Source organism: Pocillopora damicornis, chromosome 4 (assembly GCF_964200805.1).
Source record: "Pocillopora damicornis chromosome 4, jaPocDami1.2, whole genome shotgun sequence".
Classification (NCBI taxonomy): Eukaryota; Metazoa; Cnidaria; class Anthozoa; order Scleractinia; family Pocilloporidae; genus Pocillopora; species Pocillopora damicornis.
Window position 1 is genome coordinate 18,281,529 of NC_142673.1, and position 17,045 is coordinate 18,298,573.

At 38.4% G+C, this 17,045-nt stretch overlaps 1 protein-coding gene across 3 annotated transcripts; it reads right to left on the reverse strand.

Moving 5' to 3' along the window:
* Positions 1-1,423: 1,423 nt before the first annotated feature.
* On the reverse strand, positions 1,424-14,296 carry LOC113668223 (sulfotransferase 1C4). 3 transcript variants are annotated; one of them, XM_089205310.1, is made up of 5 exons: positions 14,247-14,296; positions 4,543-4,691; positions 3,345-3,719; positions 2,582-2,676; positions 1,424-1,916 (listed from the first exon to the last, which is right to left on the reverse strand). In XM_089205310.1, exons 2-5 carry the CDS (start codon positions 4,685-4,687, stop codon positions 1,623-1,625), a joined length of 909 nt encoding a protein of 302 aa, XP_089061436.1. In that variant the 5' UTR covers positions 4,688-4,691; positions 14,247-14,296; the 3' UTR covers positions 1,424-1,622. The 3 variants fall into 3 exon arrangements, with proteins under 3 accessions (XP_089061436.1, XP_089061437.1, XP_089061435.1); XM_089205311.1 differs by lacking the exon at positions 14,247-14,296 and adding an exon at positions 13,192-13,518; XM_089205309.1 differs by lacking the exon at positions 14,247-14,296 and having other exon boundaries at positions 4,543-4,899.
* Positions 14,297-17,045: the final 2,749 nt, after the last annotated feature.

The window sequence follows — 17,045 nt, forward strand, 5'->3', positions numbered from 1 at the left end:
CATTGGAGAAACTTGGATTTTCTTTTAACAGTATGAACATTTCTGTGCCTTGAAAAGATAACCTACCGGTACTGCTTATGGTTTCGAATTCGTCACCTTGAACAAGATTTAAGTAAATTTAAGTGAGACGCAACAGTAAATATATATATATATATATATATGCAGTTATATATATATATATATATATAGGAAGTCTGCAAGTCGATTTTCGCGTGGAACAGTGCTCAATACGTTGAAGCAGAGCAGAATAAATATTATTTCCCGACAAGCCTGTTTCGTGAATCGCTTCACTCTTCAGGGGTTTAATGAAAGAATATTCATGTGACTATCGTGTATATACTAGGAGAATTTACATAATACGCGGTAAACTTAAAAACCTTAAAGTTCAGCTGTTGCGTAGCAACGCTTTGTTTCTGTGTCGGCATGAAGATACGAGTTCGTCAATACGCCCTCCACTACGAACCCACCACGACTGCCAAACGCAAAAACAGGCAGCGAAGCAACATCCTCTGGTACAACCCTCCATTCAGCAAGAACATCAGCACCAATATCGGACACAAATTCCTCAGCCTAATCGACAAACATTTCCCTAAGGATCACAGCCTCCGCAAGATATTTAACCGCAACACCATCAAAATCAGTTACAGCTGTATGAACAACACCAAACAGGTCATCGACAACCACAACAAGCGCATCTTACACTCGTCTCACTCATCTTACAAGAAAGACAACAAAGACGGCACGGGAACCAACAAAACATGCAACTGCCGACAAAAGAACAATTGCCCGCTCAATGGTAACTGCCTTCAATCCTCAGTCGTTTATCAAGCCACCGTCACACGGAACGACAACAACACCTCTGAAACATACATTGGACTCACAGAAACCGACTTCAAAACAAGACACAGAAATCACACTGCATCATTCCGCCACGCCAAGCACAAAAACTCTACCGAACTTAGCAAACACATCTGGACACTCAAGAACGACAACATTGACTATTCTATTTCATGGCGCGTCTTATCATCTAACTCTCCCTACAACAGCTCCAGTAAAAGATGCAACCTCTGCCTAAAATAAAAATTCCTGATAATTTACCGACCCGACCTCTCATCACTAAATAAGCGTAACGAACTCGTATCTTCATGCCGACACAGAAGCAAAGCGTTGCTACGCAACAGCTGAACTTTAAAGTTTTTAAGTTTACCGCGTATTATGTAAATTTTCCTAGTATATACACGATAGTCACATGAATATTCATTCATTAAACCCCTGAAGAGTGAAGCGATTCGCGAAACAGGCTTGTCGGGAAATGTAGTTGCGTCCCTTTTTCCCTCTCATAATATTTATATATATATATATATATATATATATATATACGCATTCTCCTCTCACCAGTCTAGTTATCAACCTCAGGTGTCCCTTTTTTTATTATGATAGTGTTTATTTGAGAGTAAGATAACTCAGTGACATATAAGTTCAGTCGAGACATTTCCCTTTGCCGTAAACTTCATCTTTAAACTCACAATAAAATCGCTAGCTTAGGTAATTCTTCAAGTTAAGATTAAGTCTTCTCCTTCAATTTGTTATTACGAAATGCTTTCTGTTTCATTTCCGGGTCACTACAGTGACATCAGTTCTCTTAATTTAGCTGCAGTCTCACCATCTCCAACTCTTTCACTGAAAACCTTATCAAACAATTCATTCTGTTCTTCAGTAAAGTAATCTTTCCATCCTCCTACTTGACCCTTTCTAAAAAAGCCATCCCCCTTGATTCCTTCAAACCAAGTAAAGTTGGTGTGACTGGAGCTCTTCATCGCGTCAAAGGACGTTTGTCTGACAATAAGGTCACGTGTTTCAGGGGAGATCTTTTTACTTAGGAACTTCGCTATCTTGTCAACAGCATCTGCTGGATCCTAAAAGAATAACATTTTATAACAAACTATTATTGTGAATCTCGCAAAATGAAGCTAATAAGTTCAGGTTTTTCTGTGGTTTGCTCCAATTACTAGATCTCCAATGTGATTGGTCAAAATAAAGTTATAAGTTGCTATCTTTGCATTTATTTGGATCTTGAAACTCGCTGGAGCTTTCCCTTGAAACAGGTACAGTCGGCCTTAACGCATCCTGAGTGTGACGGTTTTCTAGTGTTTAAGACGAGCCCGTAGTGTCACTTTCATTTTGATGGGTTTAGTTTTAGCGGTTTAACTGAAACATTGTTGCCTTGATACCTTGACAAAATGGTCTAGTTGCTCACATATTAAAGAACCGTAAGGGGAAAAGCTGCATGGCGACAAACAAAATCTTATCATGCATACATGCAAATCCTTGTGAATTGTTAAAGACTCAAACTTTTTTAAACTGTCGAAAAAATTGAAGAAATCTGTTTACGCGAGTTCTCTTTCTGGTATCTATTTATTTCCTTCGTCCGCAAGTCATACACAAAGCCTTTGAAAATAGTCTGATTAACGCCCTGGCGAATTAAATACTAAAAAACCTTAATCCTTAAGCTAAATAGAGGGTTATATCATACATCTACAAGAGCTTTAAGATCCATAAATGGTTTACTTTGATTTCTTACCTTTATTCTGTCCTCATAAGTAAGAATCAAAATGTTAGGGTCGTCCCTTTGTTCCCACCAGCCTAACACGTGATCAAAGTGCAAACCAAACGTAACTGCAAAGTAGGCAAGGAAAAGCTTCTCATTAAAACGTACCAATTTGCTACTTATATTTCCTTCATCCAAACAGACCTCAGAAATATTACATTCCCAGAGCTTGATTAACTTTAAGTTTTATACGTTGGTGGACTCTTAACCTGCGAGCTCACTATGATATGTTATGTTTCGTTGATGGTATGGGTGCCTTTTCCAATCGACGATCAGACAGTCAGACATAACCGAGATTTCATCGTTTGTTTGTTTGATAGCTTCGCGTCGTGGTTTCCTACGCTTATCTCGTGTTCTCCCAACCTCCCAAGTCTTTACATCAGGCTATGTAAACACGGAAACCATTTTACATTTCTTTTATAAAATAACTAATGAAAGAGGAACGATACGCTCATGTAAAATGGTTTTATGGCCAATCAGAGCGCGCGTACTATTTGAATTATTTTATAATTTTTCCTGTTTAACTCTCAAACGTGTCAGCCTTGGCACTCTTGTTGTGTTTTTTTTCTACCACCGTCTTGCGGGAATCTATGTTAGTGAACTAGCCATACGTTTGTCTCTTCTGAAATTTATTATCAAAGGATGTTCACTGAGTTGTAGAACCAATATACCTATTATATGTCTTAATGACGTGAAGCCCTTGTTCATGATGAATGGCTAAGGGAATGTTACTTACAGTCTCCTGTGATAAAACGTTTGAACGCCTCGTCCCAGGAAGGAATTTCCACTAAATAAGGCATGTTGCGGTGATGATGATAAATAGACACAAGCACATCTTTGGGATTGCGCACAACATATATGTATCGAGGCTTGTCAGCTTCATCAGAGCCCTTAGGGACGAAGCAATAAGGAAGAAGAGTTTTGAATACGCGAGGCTCAGGGAAGCTGGTAAACATTTTCTTGGCGGACTCGGGGTCTGTTACAGTATAGGGATAAGATTTAATAGGCAGAATAATCCCTTCCACAAAAGGCATTCGTTCATCCAATCGACGCTCGTCTATTTTACCATCATGAAGAATCTGCCACACAACTTCCTCAGTCCAAGTGGAGCCTGCGAAAAAAGACAACAGAAACTTGCAAAGTTCCAGAAAATGTACAATTCTGCCATTTGCAAGGAGAAGTGTGGATCGCGGCAGAGACGTCATTTCAGTCTTTATTAAAAGGAGGAGGCATTACACAAAAATAAGTCATTGCTATTGATGAGAGGCTAATAATTATCAAAGAGCTTATTTTCTGGACCTTGGAGAGTCAGTGCTTAATCGTTTGTGGGGAATCATTTCACTTAATTCAAAAGTACTGATAAAAAAGCCCTGTATACATAACTGATAATTTACAGCGAGCTCAACCTACACCATGCGAGAAGGTTGGCTTGCGCAACGGCCATATATTCCTCTCGTTACAATTTTTCTGGTTGTTACTTTCATTTATTTTTAGTGTTGCTTGTATCATCGTCGTTCTTGTTACCCTGCAATCTTGTAAAAAAAAACTGTCTTATAGACGTAAGGGATAAAACGAAATGGCGAACGAGAAAAAAAACTTAGGTATTTTCTCACGGTTCACTCCGTCCCAAGTCAAACTGGAATTCCTTTCACAATCACTTTGTGCTCCTATCTCAACTGAACAAAAAACGTAGCCTTTTTGCCATGTCATTATTGTGCCCTTCGTTGTTACTGTCGTTGCCGTATGCATGTGCCGTTAAGACTACTCGGACTACTCTGAGTAGTCATAGTGACGAAGAGGAACCAATTAAGTACAAACCAATAACATAATTATGTCCCCTGCCCAGTGGACTGAAGACATCAAAACAAATCATATGTTGATTTACAGTGAGTTTCACATTTTAGAGAAAAGGCCCCTGTCACTTGTAAACGAACCTGATCTTGGATATGACGTAATAAAGATATCCTCCTTTCGGGCCGGCAGTTTTGGAAGAACGTCCACCATTTCTTTTTCTACGTCCATTTCCGGTGGAAGGAGAACGTCTCTTAGAAATTTCAGCGGTTTTATCCGGTCACCCATGCTTCTTTGAAGAGTTCGCAAGGGAAAAAGATTACACATGGTCAGACAAAATTTCCCTTAAACCTTTAACTCTGTAACTCCCAAGAACTCATTAGTAATTCTCCTTACTGTCTGCCATACAGGATTCGTGATGTTAGATTGGAGAAATTGGTATTGGATCAAGTTATAATTCCCTAAATATTGATATTTTTCTGTATTCTCATCTTTTGTCTGCTTGATGTTGTATTGATATTGTAAAGATTTAAAATGTAACATCTCCTATTAATATCCATACATTATACAGCAAACAGGTAATAAGAATACTCAAACTTATCAGGTGGAAGTTCTTGTCTCGATCTAACAATAAATTCTTGTAACTTGTTTACGAGGGAATGTGTAGCGGCTACAGGGGAGAATTAACAATCTGATCCTGGGAGTTAAAGAGTTAAGGCAGTTTTAAAATTTAACCCTTTCACACCCATAAGTGACCAAGAAAGAATTTCTCGTCACAATGTCTATACATCGACAAGCAGACATGTGTTGAGTAAATATATGTTATTTGCCGGCTGGGAGGTCCGTATGGTGAAAAACTGTGACCGAGGTCTTGAAAATACTGCCCGAGGCCGTAGGCCGAGGGCAGCATTTTCAAGACCGAGGTCACAGTTTTTCACCATACGGACCGACCCTTAGCCGGTAAATAACATATTTATTGTTTTTAAACTTGACGAAATTCTTTCCGAAAGAACGCAAATGATTTATGGCCGTGAATACGGCAAGATCTTCCATAAACTGAACAATTTTTGAGTGAGTAAATGGTAGTTGAAATAGAGGTGATGCAAATTTAAGAGAGATGCCTCAGCGAAACATTTTCATTTCCGTAACGATAAAGGTGATTTAAAAGGCTTCCAAACAAACTTTGAAACATTATTTTTACAAGTATCTGTCACAATCTGACACCTGTCAATTAGAGAGCGCGCAAGAAAAAAAAAGCGTAGGAACATTTGAAAACCAACAGAACTAGTTTGGCAAGGACTGTCACGACAATATTTTCTTCAAAATCAGTCAATGATTTAACGGAAAGTATTATTCACTCTCATCGACCATTCATTCATGTACGAAGATTTACCTCTGTTCATTAAGTAAACGGCGAGGAAAGTAATTGTGAGTAAATTCAATTTTTTTATTTTGAAGTTGTGAGAGTTTGCTCGTTTGTTTGCTGTAATAGCGTGTTTAACTCTGATCTTTCCTTCACAAAAACTAAATTCGAACGGCACACTCCAACGAGACACAAGAGAATTTAATGCGGCCTTTTCTCAAAAAACATCATTCAATTTCTGTTGAGCAATTTACGGTACAAATGTCCAAATTGAACGGAATTGGAAGGACTCACCGGGAGCGTATATTTGTTGTAGAACTTAAATTAAAACTTCGCTCGCTATTTCACTATGAACAAATTGCTCGAGAAAATTCAGATATTAAATGAATGAGAGTTCCATCGTTCAGTTTAACTGTAACCAAATACCTCACGTTTCAACTTTCTGGGTACTTTTTGTGAACGTTTAAAATTAATTGCAGACGGTTTTTAGGCCGCTTGTCAACCAACGTAATGATAATATTGTTTATACAAATTCATTCTGAAACCAATATTTTTCTGTCAACCAAAGTGATTTGATAGAGAGAAAAGAGAGGATTCATAAGTTATTTATCGGCTTGAGGTAGTGACCGACGTGTTTGCTTAAAAATACTGCCCAGCCGGAAAACGAGGTATATTTATGAAAATGACAACGAAAGTTGGGATGTACTCGGCGACTCACGAAAGCGTTACCGTGGCCCGTGGGCAGAGATAGGAAAATACTGACCGGGTAGAGAACCAATCAGATTGCAAGATTCGTTACCGTGCCCTCTAAAAAAACAATAAAGAAAAATATCAATTAGGTTGAACTAATACCAAATTATCCAAACTAAAATCACAAGAACTATATGCCAGACAGTAAGAAGAATTACTAATGAGATCTTGGGAGTTAAAGGGTTAAGTAAAGATTTGTTGATAAAACACTGTCAGAAACTATTTCAATGATCATAAAAGCAAAAAAGACTTCATGTTTATGTGAAGATATTCTTGAAGTAATAAGACAAGAAAAACTTTTATGTAAATATCTTCGTTGTGTGCAAAGAAAAACTTTTTGAATGAGCGTGAAAAAACTTCAATTGCCAGATACAGAACTACTTACTTACTTAACTTAACCTAACCGAAATAACGTGGACAACTGAAAATATTCACTTTGCTACTTAAAGAACATTACTTATTGTTTTTTTAAAGGGCACGGTAACGAATCTTGCAATCTGATTGGTTCTTTACCCGGTCAGTATTTTCCTATCTCTGCCCACGGGCCACGGTAACGCTTTCGTGAGTCGCCGAGTACATCCCAAATTTCGTTGTCATTTTTCATAAACATACCTCGTTTTCCGGCTGGGCAGTATTTTTAAGCAAACACGTCGGTCACTACCTCAAGCCGATAAATAACTTATGAATCCTCTCTTTCCTCTCTATCAAATCACTTTGGTTGACAGAAAAATATTGGTTTCAGAATGAATTTGTATAAACAATAGTGTCATTACGTTGGTTGACAAGCGACCTAAAAACCGTCTGCAATTAATTTTAATCGTTCACAAAAAGTACTCAGAAAGTTGAAACGTGAGGTATTTGGTTACAGTGAAACTGAACGATGGAACTTTTATTCATTTAATATCTGAATTTTCTCGAGCAATTTGTTCATAGTGAAAGAGCGAGCGAAGTTTTAATTTAAGTTCTACAACAAATATACGCTCCTGGTGAGTCTTTCCAATTCCGTTCAATTTGGACATTTGTACCTTAAATTGCACAACAGAAATTGAAGGAATTTTTTGAGAAAAGGCCGCATTACATTCCCTTGTATCTCGTTGGAGTGTGCCGTTCGAATTTAGTTTTTGTGAAGGAAAGATCAGAGTTAAACACGCCATTACAGTAAACAAACGAGCAAACTCTCACAACTTCAAAATAAAAAAATTGAATTTACTCACAATTACTTTCCTCGCCGTTTACTTAATGAACAGAGGTAAATCTTCGTACATGAATGAATGGTCGATGAGAGTGAATAATACTTTCCGTTAGATCATTAACTGATTTTGAAGAAAACATTGTCGTGACAGTCCTTGCCAAACTAGTTCTGTTGGTTTTTAAATGTTCCTACGCTTTTTTTTTTTTCTTACGCGCTCTCTAATTGACAGGTGTCATATTGTGACAGATACTTGTAAAAATAATGTTTCAAAGTTTGTTTGGAAGCCTTTTAAATCACCTTTATCGTTACCGAAATGAAAATGTTTCGCTGAGGCATCTCTCTTAAATTTGCATCACCTCTATTTTAACTACCATTTACTCACTCAAAAATTGTTCAGTTTATGGAAGATCTTGCCGTATTTACGGCCATAAATCATTCGGGTTCTTTCGGAAAGAATTTCGTCAAGTTTAAAAACAATAAATATGTTATTTACCGGCTAAGGGTCGGTCCGTATGGTGAAAAACTGTGACCTCGGTCTTGAAAATGCTGCCCTCGGCCTACGGCCTCGGATAGTATTTTCAAGACCTCGGTCACAGTTTTTCACCATACGGACCTCCCAGCCGGCAAATAACATATATGTACTGAAAGGCGATCACCATAAATTATTTGCAGCAAGTTAACAATACATTACAAACACCAAGATTGGGGCCAATCAGCAATCAACACCACAATCTTGACTTGAGGATTGTTTTTTCAAATATAGCAAAACAATTTTTTTTCTGAGCGAAAATCGCTTCAGCGCTCAAACGCTAGCTTTGAACAACACCGAATATCAAAAATAGCACAAATTGCCGAGCTCGTCTTTTCACAAAATTTTGGTTCGAGGGTGTTTTTTTGCTTCGTATATTTAGATCAACCCTTTATGATAACAAAGCACATAAATTTTGTTTTTTTAACGGTTTTTTTCACTTCAAATTTGTTTTTTGTTTGACACCTACTTTGACGCTACCGCCATGACCGGAAATATGCAACTTTTTATCTCGGCTGAGCGCAAAATTCCTACTTCTTTACCAGGATATTTTTATCTAGACTGATTAAAATAGGGAAGAAGAGCATGCAAATATAAAAATATGTTGTGGTTTCGGCGAACTTCTAGAATAGTCAGCCAACAAATTGCGTGCATTTTCGAAAATTCGACTTAACAATGCACATGGAGCGGTCTAAAATATAAACGAAACTTAAACAACTTATGTTTGACGAGTGATTTGAGTCCATAAAACCTTTTTTAAGACTCGCAATAGGATAAAACATCATTAAATAAAGAAAAATCTTCATCTAGAAAAATACAGCCGCCGAAAGTTGACTCTAGGCTCTAGGCGACCTACTGTTTTGGTTATCACTCAATTAACGAGGAAGGGAAAAAACTTCAGAGGCAGGATAGCTATGACAAGATTCAGGTTTATTCAGAATAACACTAAGTTTCAAAGTCGAAGTTTTCGTATCCGTATTACTTTAAGTGAAGTCCTTTCCAGTTGATGTATGTGACATGTAATCAGATAATATTTTACCACGTGAACTAATTTATCTTAAGGTCCTTTTTTCTGGAATTTATGAAACCTCACAAAATCGCCAGAAATTAAACATTGGATGAAAACCCCCCCCAAAAAAGGTGGATTTTATTCTAAGACGATAAGACTCCTATGTACTGCCGTCAGGTCGCAAAGTAGTGTTGACAACTCGGTAACTTCAGTCATGTGCCACGCAACGTCAGGTTTGTCAGTAATAATCATTAGCTTACTGAACTATGTTATTTAAGTTCCTCCTTGATCCTTCGTCAACGTCGAAAACCACAAATTTCCGAATAGTCGTCTACGATTTAAGATTTGACCAGAACACATAGTAAATCAACCCGGTAGAATAATTCCAAAGACTTCAGAGTATATGCAATTCGTTCCCGCACCTAGGCCTAAAAGTGCACGGATGAGTTTTCTATAAATTAATTTTTTTCACACAACCTTAGGCAGTCCCAAACCCATCTCAAAGAAGAAGGACATATCTTATTCAGTATCCTTTTTCGGTCCTGGCATTTCAGAAAGCTCAAATGAATTTAAATCTTTTAAAGTCTTCACATTTTTCTCACCTCATCCGACTGTTCCTTCCTTAAGGCTGGTTTCCATATGATCGCAGACGATCGCAGATCGCAGATCTCAGAAAGTTCTGCGATTGTCTGATCGTCTGCGATCCTGCGATCGTGATCGCAGACGATCGCAGAAGATAGAACCATGTTCTATCTTTTGCGATAGAATATCCAGTATCCAAATAATCCAAACCGTCACAAATAACACCATTGACAAAGTTGTGGAATTTCAATTTACCAAAATAGTTGTTTAAACCTTACATTGGGTCATATGATTCTTTCATGCATGAGCAATCTTCAACCATTTGTGATAGTTTCTTCACCAAACCTCTTTTGGTGTCTCTTAAGTTAGATGGGATTTCAAAATACTTGCACATTTCCCTGAGTATCTTAAACTTGAAGAATGAGAGTGTTTTCAAATTTTTCACACAGCTTAGGCAGTCCCAAACCCCACCTCAAAGAAGAAGGACTTATATTTCACCCAGTACAATTCTTCAGTCCTGGCGTTTCAGAAAGCTAAAGTAAATGTAAATCTCTTAAAGTCTTCTAATTTTTCTCACTTCGCCCTAGTATTCCTTCCTAAAGGTCTACCACGCATAATCCAGAACCCAAATAATCCAGACCGTCACAAATGTCATTAACAAAGTTTAACATTGAACCACCTTGTTTTTTTCAATTATGGCAAAATAATATTTTTCCGAGCGAAAATCGCACCAGCGCTCAAACGCCCGTTTTTATCAACACCGATTATCAAAAATAGCTCTATCTCGGCTCAGCGCAAAATTCCAGTTTCTTCCCCACGATGTTTTTATTAAGACTCGCCAAAATAGGGTAGAAGTGCATGGAAATATAAAAACTTGTTATGGTTTCAGCGAACGTCTAGAATATCCGCCAACAAATTGCGCTCATTTTCGAAAATTCGACTTAACAAGAACATGGAACGGTCTCAAAAATAAGCGAAATTTATTCAGTCAACTTATTCGGCTTATGACTGCCGCGTGATTTGAGTCCATAAAAGCTTTTTATGACGTGTGTTAAGATAAATCACCATTAAGTAAAGAAAAATCTTTATCTTCGTCTGGAAAAACAGAGCCGCCGACAGCTGACTCTCAGCTCTCGACGACTTATTGTTTTATTTATCAGTCAATTAATGAGAAAGGGTAAAAACTTCAGAGGCCAGGATAGTTATGACAAGATTCAGGTTTACTCGGAATAATACTAAGTTTGTCGATCGAAGTTTTCGTATTCGCGTTACTTATAGTAAATTCCTTTCCAGTTGATATATGTAACATTTAATCAAATGATAATTTAGCTTAAGGTCCTTTCTTCTGAGTTGATGAAACCTCAAGTTCTCTCAAAGTCGCCAGAAATAAAATGATGACTTCATGAAAACCCACAAAACAAACCAGAAGGATGTTTTTCTAAGACGATAGGACTTCTGTGCGCTGTCTAATGTGTCATGTAACCTCAGGTTTGTCAGTAATAACTATTGGCGCACTGATCTATGTTTTTTAAGTTCCTTCTTGATGCTTCGTTAATGTCTATAAACCACAAGTTTTTAAGTAATTGTCTACGATCAAAGATTTTACCGGAACGCTTAGTAAATCAACCTGGTAGAATTGTTCCAAAGACTACACTGTGTGTACGAGACTTGGATGTTTTTTTCTCCTGCAATTCGTCCCCGTAACAAAAAGTGCACGAGTACGTTTTCCATCCATTCATTTTTTTCATACATTCTTTTGCAGTCCCAAACCCCACCTCAAAGAAGAAGGACTTATATTTCACCCAGTACAATTCTTCAGTCCTGGCGTTTCAGAAAGCTAAAGTAAATGTAAATCTCTTAAAGTCTTCTAATTTTTCTCACTTCGCCCTAGTATTCCTTCCTAAAGGTCTACCACGCATAATCCAGAACCCAAATAATCCAAACCGTCACAAATGTCAAAGTTAAGGAATTTCAATTTACCGAAATGTTTGTTTGAAGCTTGCATTGCGTAATTTTACTCTTTCATGAATGAGCAATCTTCGACCATTTGTGATAGTTTCTTAACCAAACTTGGTGTCTCTTGATTTAGATGGGATTTCAAAATGCTTGCACATTGCCTTGAGCATCTTAACCTCGAAATATGAAAGTTTGTTTTCAAATGCCATTTCGCAAAGGCTGTAGACATCATACATCACTGGATGCTTGACACTAATTTCGGACTATACAGCCACACTGGCTTTCTTGAACATTTGCTTATCTGTTTGCGAGGCATGCTCTTCAGCTAGTTCTTCACTATCATCAGGCTCAGCGTCATCGCTGGAAGTTTCCTAGCCATCTGATTGGTTTCTCTTAGCAGAGACTTGCGAAAAAAAATAAGTGGATTTTGATCTTTTTGCGCACTTATAACTTATTAACACAAGCCTGTTCTCGTGGCGAAATTTTATTAGATTAAAGGTTACATGCTGTTAAGATGAACAGTTTCCAAATGAACAACATGAAATATTCAGAATAAACCTCAATCTTTACCCCTTTCTCATTAATTGACTGATAAAAAGACAATAGGTCGTCTAGAGTTGAGAGTCTGCTTTCGGCGGCTCTGTTTATCCAGATGACGATGGAGATTTTTTTTGTACTTAATGGTGATTTGTCTTTTCACAAGTCATAAAAAAGCTTTTATGGACTCAAATCACGCGGCAGTCAAGTTGGCCGAATAAATTTCGCCTATTTTTGAGACCGTTCCATGTTCTTGTTAAGTCGAATTTTCGAAAATGCACGCAGTTTGTTGGCCCGATATTCTAGAAGTTTGCCGAAACCACAACAAGTTTTTATAATTCCATGCACTTCTACTTTATTTAAGCGAGTCTTAATTAAAAAACATCGTGGGGAAGAAACTGGAATTTTGTGTCGAGTCAAGATAAAAAGTTGCATATTTTCAGGTCATGACGATAGCGTCAAAGTGGGTGTCAATCAAAAAAAGATTTTAGTGAAAAAACCGTTACTTATGTGCTATGTTCTTATAAAGGGTTGATCTAAATATGCGAAAGGAAACAAAACCCTCAAACTGAGATTTTATGAAAAGACGAGCTCGGCAATTTATGCTATTTCTGATAATCGGTGTGGTTAAAAACGGGCGTTTGAGCACCGAAGCGATTTTCTCTTGCTTCGAAAGCAGAAGTAACGGTAAACCTTGCTTCGCTTATTATCATCATTTTCCGCTCAAAGGTTATTAAGCAGCGAGATTTATCGCGCGTCATCATATAACTCTAGACAGAAATTATCAGGCATACAACCTTACCTAAAAGCCAAATTGGACAGGCCAGCGAGTAGAATTTCTTCCTCGCGAAGTAATACACAGTAAAGACCTTACCTTAAGGAAAGAACGATGGCCCCTTTTCGCAGATACCACCGGATACACTCGTACCTTCGCACATAATTTTCGCGGGATAAGTTCCCGCGCTTACCTGATGATTGGGACTTACTAAAATGATATTTTATACCGAAAGAGCTCCTTAGTATGGACGCCAGAAAAGTATTATCAAAATATCTACCCAATCGTTTCAAGTGTTAAATGATACTCTTGTATCTCCAGAACATACTGCAGTCGAAATCTCTCTTAAAAACAAGGTCCTTACTGAGCGGCTCACCGGCTTCCATGCTGACTTAGAGTCAAAGGTCTGATCAGAGTCAAATATAAGTTGGCTAACACAATTTAATTTTGGTATTGTCGTGACAGAACAGATAATCGCTCTTTGCGTCACAAACCAATAAATCTGTAGATCACGGGCAAAACATACTGGGTACAACAACTGTTGCTTGATAGTCATGTCACGCACTACAACCAGGCTATCCTCAAATGCCATGACACACTACGGCTTACCTAAGCCGTTCTTGTCGCTGAATCATTCTACAATTATGAAAATTGCCATTCACGCCATGAACGCGTTGTTATTTCCAAAGAGAAAATTGTCCAAAAGAGTGCTAAATTTACATAGCACTCCTAACGCGCAAGCCGCTCGGATCCTCGCGCCTGTTTACATTTTAATTGTTAACTTCAATTAATTTCACGTTCGAAGCAAAGCATCTCGCTTTCACTTGCTAATTGAGCCCTCTCGCTTTACTTTGAAAAGCTTATGGATCAGAGAATGGTGAGAATTCTTTTCTTGAGCAAAGCTCGTCATGGAACCACAGTCAAAACGACTTGATGATCAATGCACTATAAATACATATTGCAATACCATTTCGATCCAAGGTTAGCGAATGGATGCCGCCCTTGAAAGTGTTTTCAGGAATTCAGGAATGTAGACTTCTCGAATTGCATGGGCAAGACACGTCTATGTATACCCTATCCTTTGGAAAACTTCGCCACGTTCAGTTTAGAGCGCATATGGTTCACTGAATCGAAGAATAATAAATAGCTCTCACCTCACTTAAGATGCTGGTTCAGAAAGGTCTCTTTCAACCCTGAATGGATCGGGTCGCGAATTCCCACGTAGACTCTATGACCCCCTTCCGCAGTATGATTTTATTGTGTCAGCGGTCGTCCCACTTTAATAATAACTAACTAAGGGGAGCTCAACTTGGGAACTAGGGTTGAATCAGCTGTTAATTATAACCAGCGGCAAGAATCCCGCGCTATTACTTAAAAGTCACGTCCCTATCGGGGCTCATTGACCTTGCCTTGTTAACGAGATGTCATCCGAATTTTTTGCAACGCGGGCTACTAGCCTTAGCTGTAATCCAAATAGTTCTGGCAAACAATCTACGCTAGTTAAAAAGGAAATCGAGTTTCTTCATGCAAACCTCTGCGAGGTACGCGTTAATAGTGACTACGGTTACGGGTTTTTAGATGGGACAGAGGAACGGAAGGAAGATCTCATTGAGCAATTCACCACATTGAATTCTACATATTTTGTGCGCTCCACAACAGAGGTCAAGGAAAGGTCGCGGAGATCATCCGAAAATGGTATTTTCAAACTTCTTTACTTTTTCTTTTGAGCATTTTAGGTTTGCAATTTTCGGGAAAAGGAAAACGATTGCGCAAAACAGAGAACGAATACAGTCAAGGCAGGCCATGCCAGGGTTTTCATCTTTATATTACAAAACAACTTGACCTTTCGCTGACTTTTGTTTGTTAAGGGCGGAAATATGCTAGTCATTTATGGAGCCCAGATGCGACGTCCATATTTTAATGAAGAAATGAAAGCGAAATATTATGTCGCAACAGTTCAATAAAATCTAGCCATCAAGTGGCCAGGATTTTAATTTCGGTAAAGGCCGCCACAATAGGTCACTCCATCCATCCGAAAATCGCAAGCAAGATCCGCGAGCTGGTTAGTGAAAATATGACTAGTCCAGATGTGGTACGGAAATGCTTGGAGCAGTACGTCGACAAAGAAATGTTTGGAAATCATGAAGGTCATCAGAAACCCCGAAAGTCGAACCGACGATATTACCCCAGTCGCCAGGATTTGCGAAGTCATATCGCTCGAGCAATCAGCGCCAGCAAATACTGCGGTGATGACCAGGAGTCACTAAAGCGCAAAATTGAGTAATGGAGGCGTGACATAATATTGCCTTTTGTGACAGCATACCACCCAGGGGTTAAAAATTTACAACAAATACTGATGCAAGAATGAAACCTCATCAAATATCAGCCACTGCTGAAAACAATTTACAAAACGCCTCCGATTATATCATACAAAAGAGGTAAATCGCTCAAAGACATACTCGTCAGAGCGAGGCTTTAATCAAAGGCTTCTGCGTCGCAAACGTAAAACCACACAGGGGAGTCTGTGTAGGCCTGTCTATGACCTTTTCAATCCCCCCTCCCTGTAGTAGTTTGAAATCCAAGTTTTCCCAGCTCATACGATCACACTTGAGGCCCCCCTTCACCAACTCAAACTGTTATTGTGAAGGACCTGCTCTTCACCACGGCTAATTATTAATATGAAACCATTACATTTCTTTCTGCAATAAGCCAAGACTACCTTACTGGCCAGCTTCTAAAAGCTTCATAGTTTTTACGATAATAATGCTTACTTGTTCTTAATTTTAACTAATGTCAACTATTAAGTTTTCAATGGGCCAATAGACTGTTAAAGAAGACGAACCTATTCCTGATCTTAACGGCAAAGTACATATGGCCACCTTTGAAGCTCAGCTTTTTTACTGTATTAAAAATTATATACGGAAAAGTTATGCAGTTGTCTAATAAAGCATTCCTTTTTACCCATGTACTTACCTCCTCTTTGAATCTGCCATTCAATTCGCCTTTTCTTAACGTAAATTCTAACAAAATCCTGCAAGGTTTCAACTCCGGAACCCAACTGATCAGAGTAGAGTAATCAATTGTGATACCGCTAGTTAACTGCAGGCGGATCCTCGTTTATTATTACTAAAGTGAGACGACCGCTGACACGATAAAATCATACTGCGGAAGGGGGTCACAGAGTCTACGTGGGAATTCGCGACCCGAATGGATCAACTGATTGCGAACGATCAGAGAACCCTCTCAACATCGACCTTATAGCATGATGAGGCATGTGACAACTAGTACCCAGTACAAGTAGTACCCAGACTCGACCGTGTTCCCGTAATTTTCTTTTTTACAATTTCTGTACCGGAAATAAAGAGTACTTTTCATGCACATGGTAATCAGGTTCGCAGAAAATTTTGATAAAAATTAAGGGATTTACTTCGGACATAAAATATCACAAAATGTTAGAAGGTGTCCTTGTGGTTTATTCATGCAGGTCTTTCAAGAGTCATCAACCTAATCAGTAAGACTCCTAAGCACAAGCATCTAAAGCGCCGGCTTTTATTCCAAAAAGAGAAAAGTAATACTGGGGAGTAAAAAGACTGAAAGAAACCAAGTCCAAATGTCTTCCCCCAAGATGGTATTACCCCGAAAGGTATGGGGAAAAAATGTAACAAGATTTTCGCTCCATGGTTAAGAATGGGAAGGTGAATATCTCCCTGAGCTAAGTCAATGTCGTTCGAAGGGCGAGTAACGTTAACCACGGATTGACTGCAAACAGAGTTGTGTATGATGTGACATTCACATGTAGATAACTATATATGTGATACATGGCCATGGAATTATGCTAATCGCACTTTTAATAACCCGTGGCTTACAAATTCCAGTAAACGAGATTGTTGACTTACCGAAGTGAAAAAGCGTGCTCAAGGTTGACTTCAATGTGAGACTGCATGCGAAAGTAA

What these genes read in the sequence shown, in the direction of transcription:
- LOC113668223 (XM_089205309.1), bottom strand. Translation starts at nt 4,726, where the DNA reads ATGTGTAATCTTTTTCCCTTGCGAACTCTTCAAAGAAGCATGGGTGAC. An exon ending in ACGTTTTATCACAGGAGACT is followed by an intron (nt 2,677 to 3,344) that starts GTAAGTAACATT and finishes CCTACTTTGCAG; the next exon opens with TTACGTTTGGTTTGCACTTT. An exon ending in CTTATGAGGACAGAATAAAG is followed by an intron (nt 1,917 to 2,581) that starts GTAAGAAATCAA and finishes TTATTCTTTTAG; the next exon opens with GATCCAGCAGATGCTGTTGA.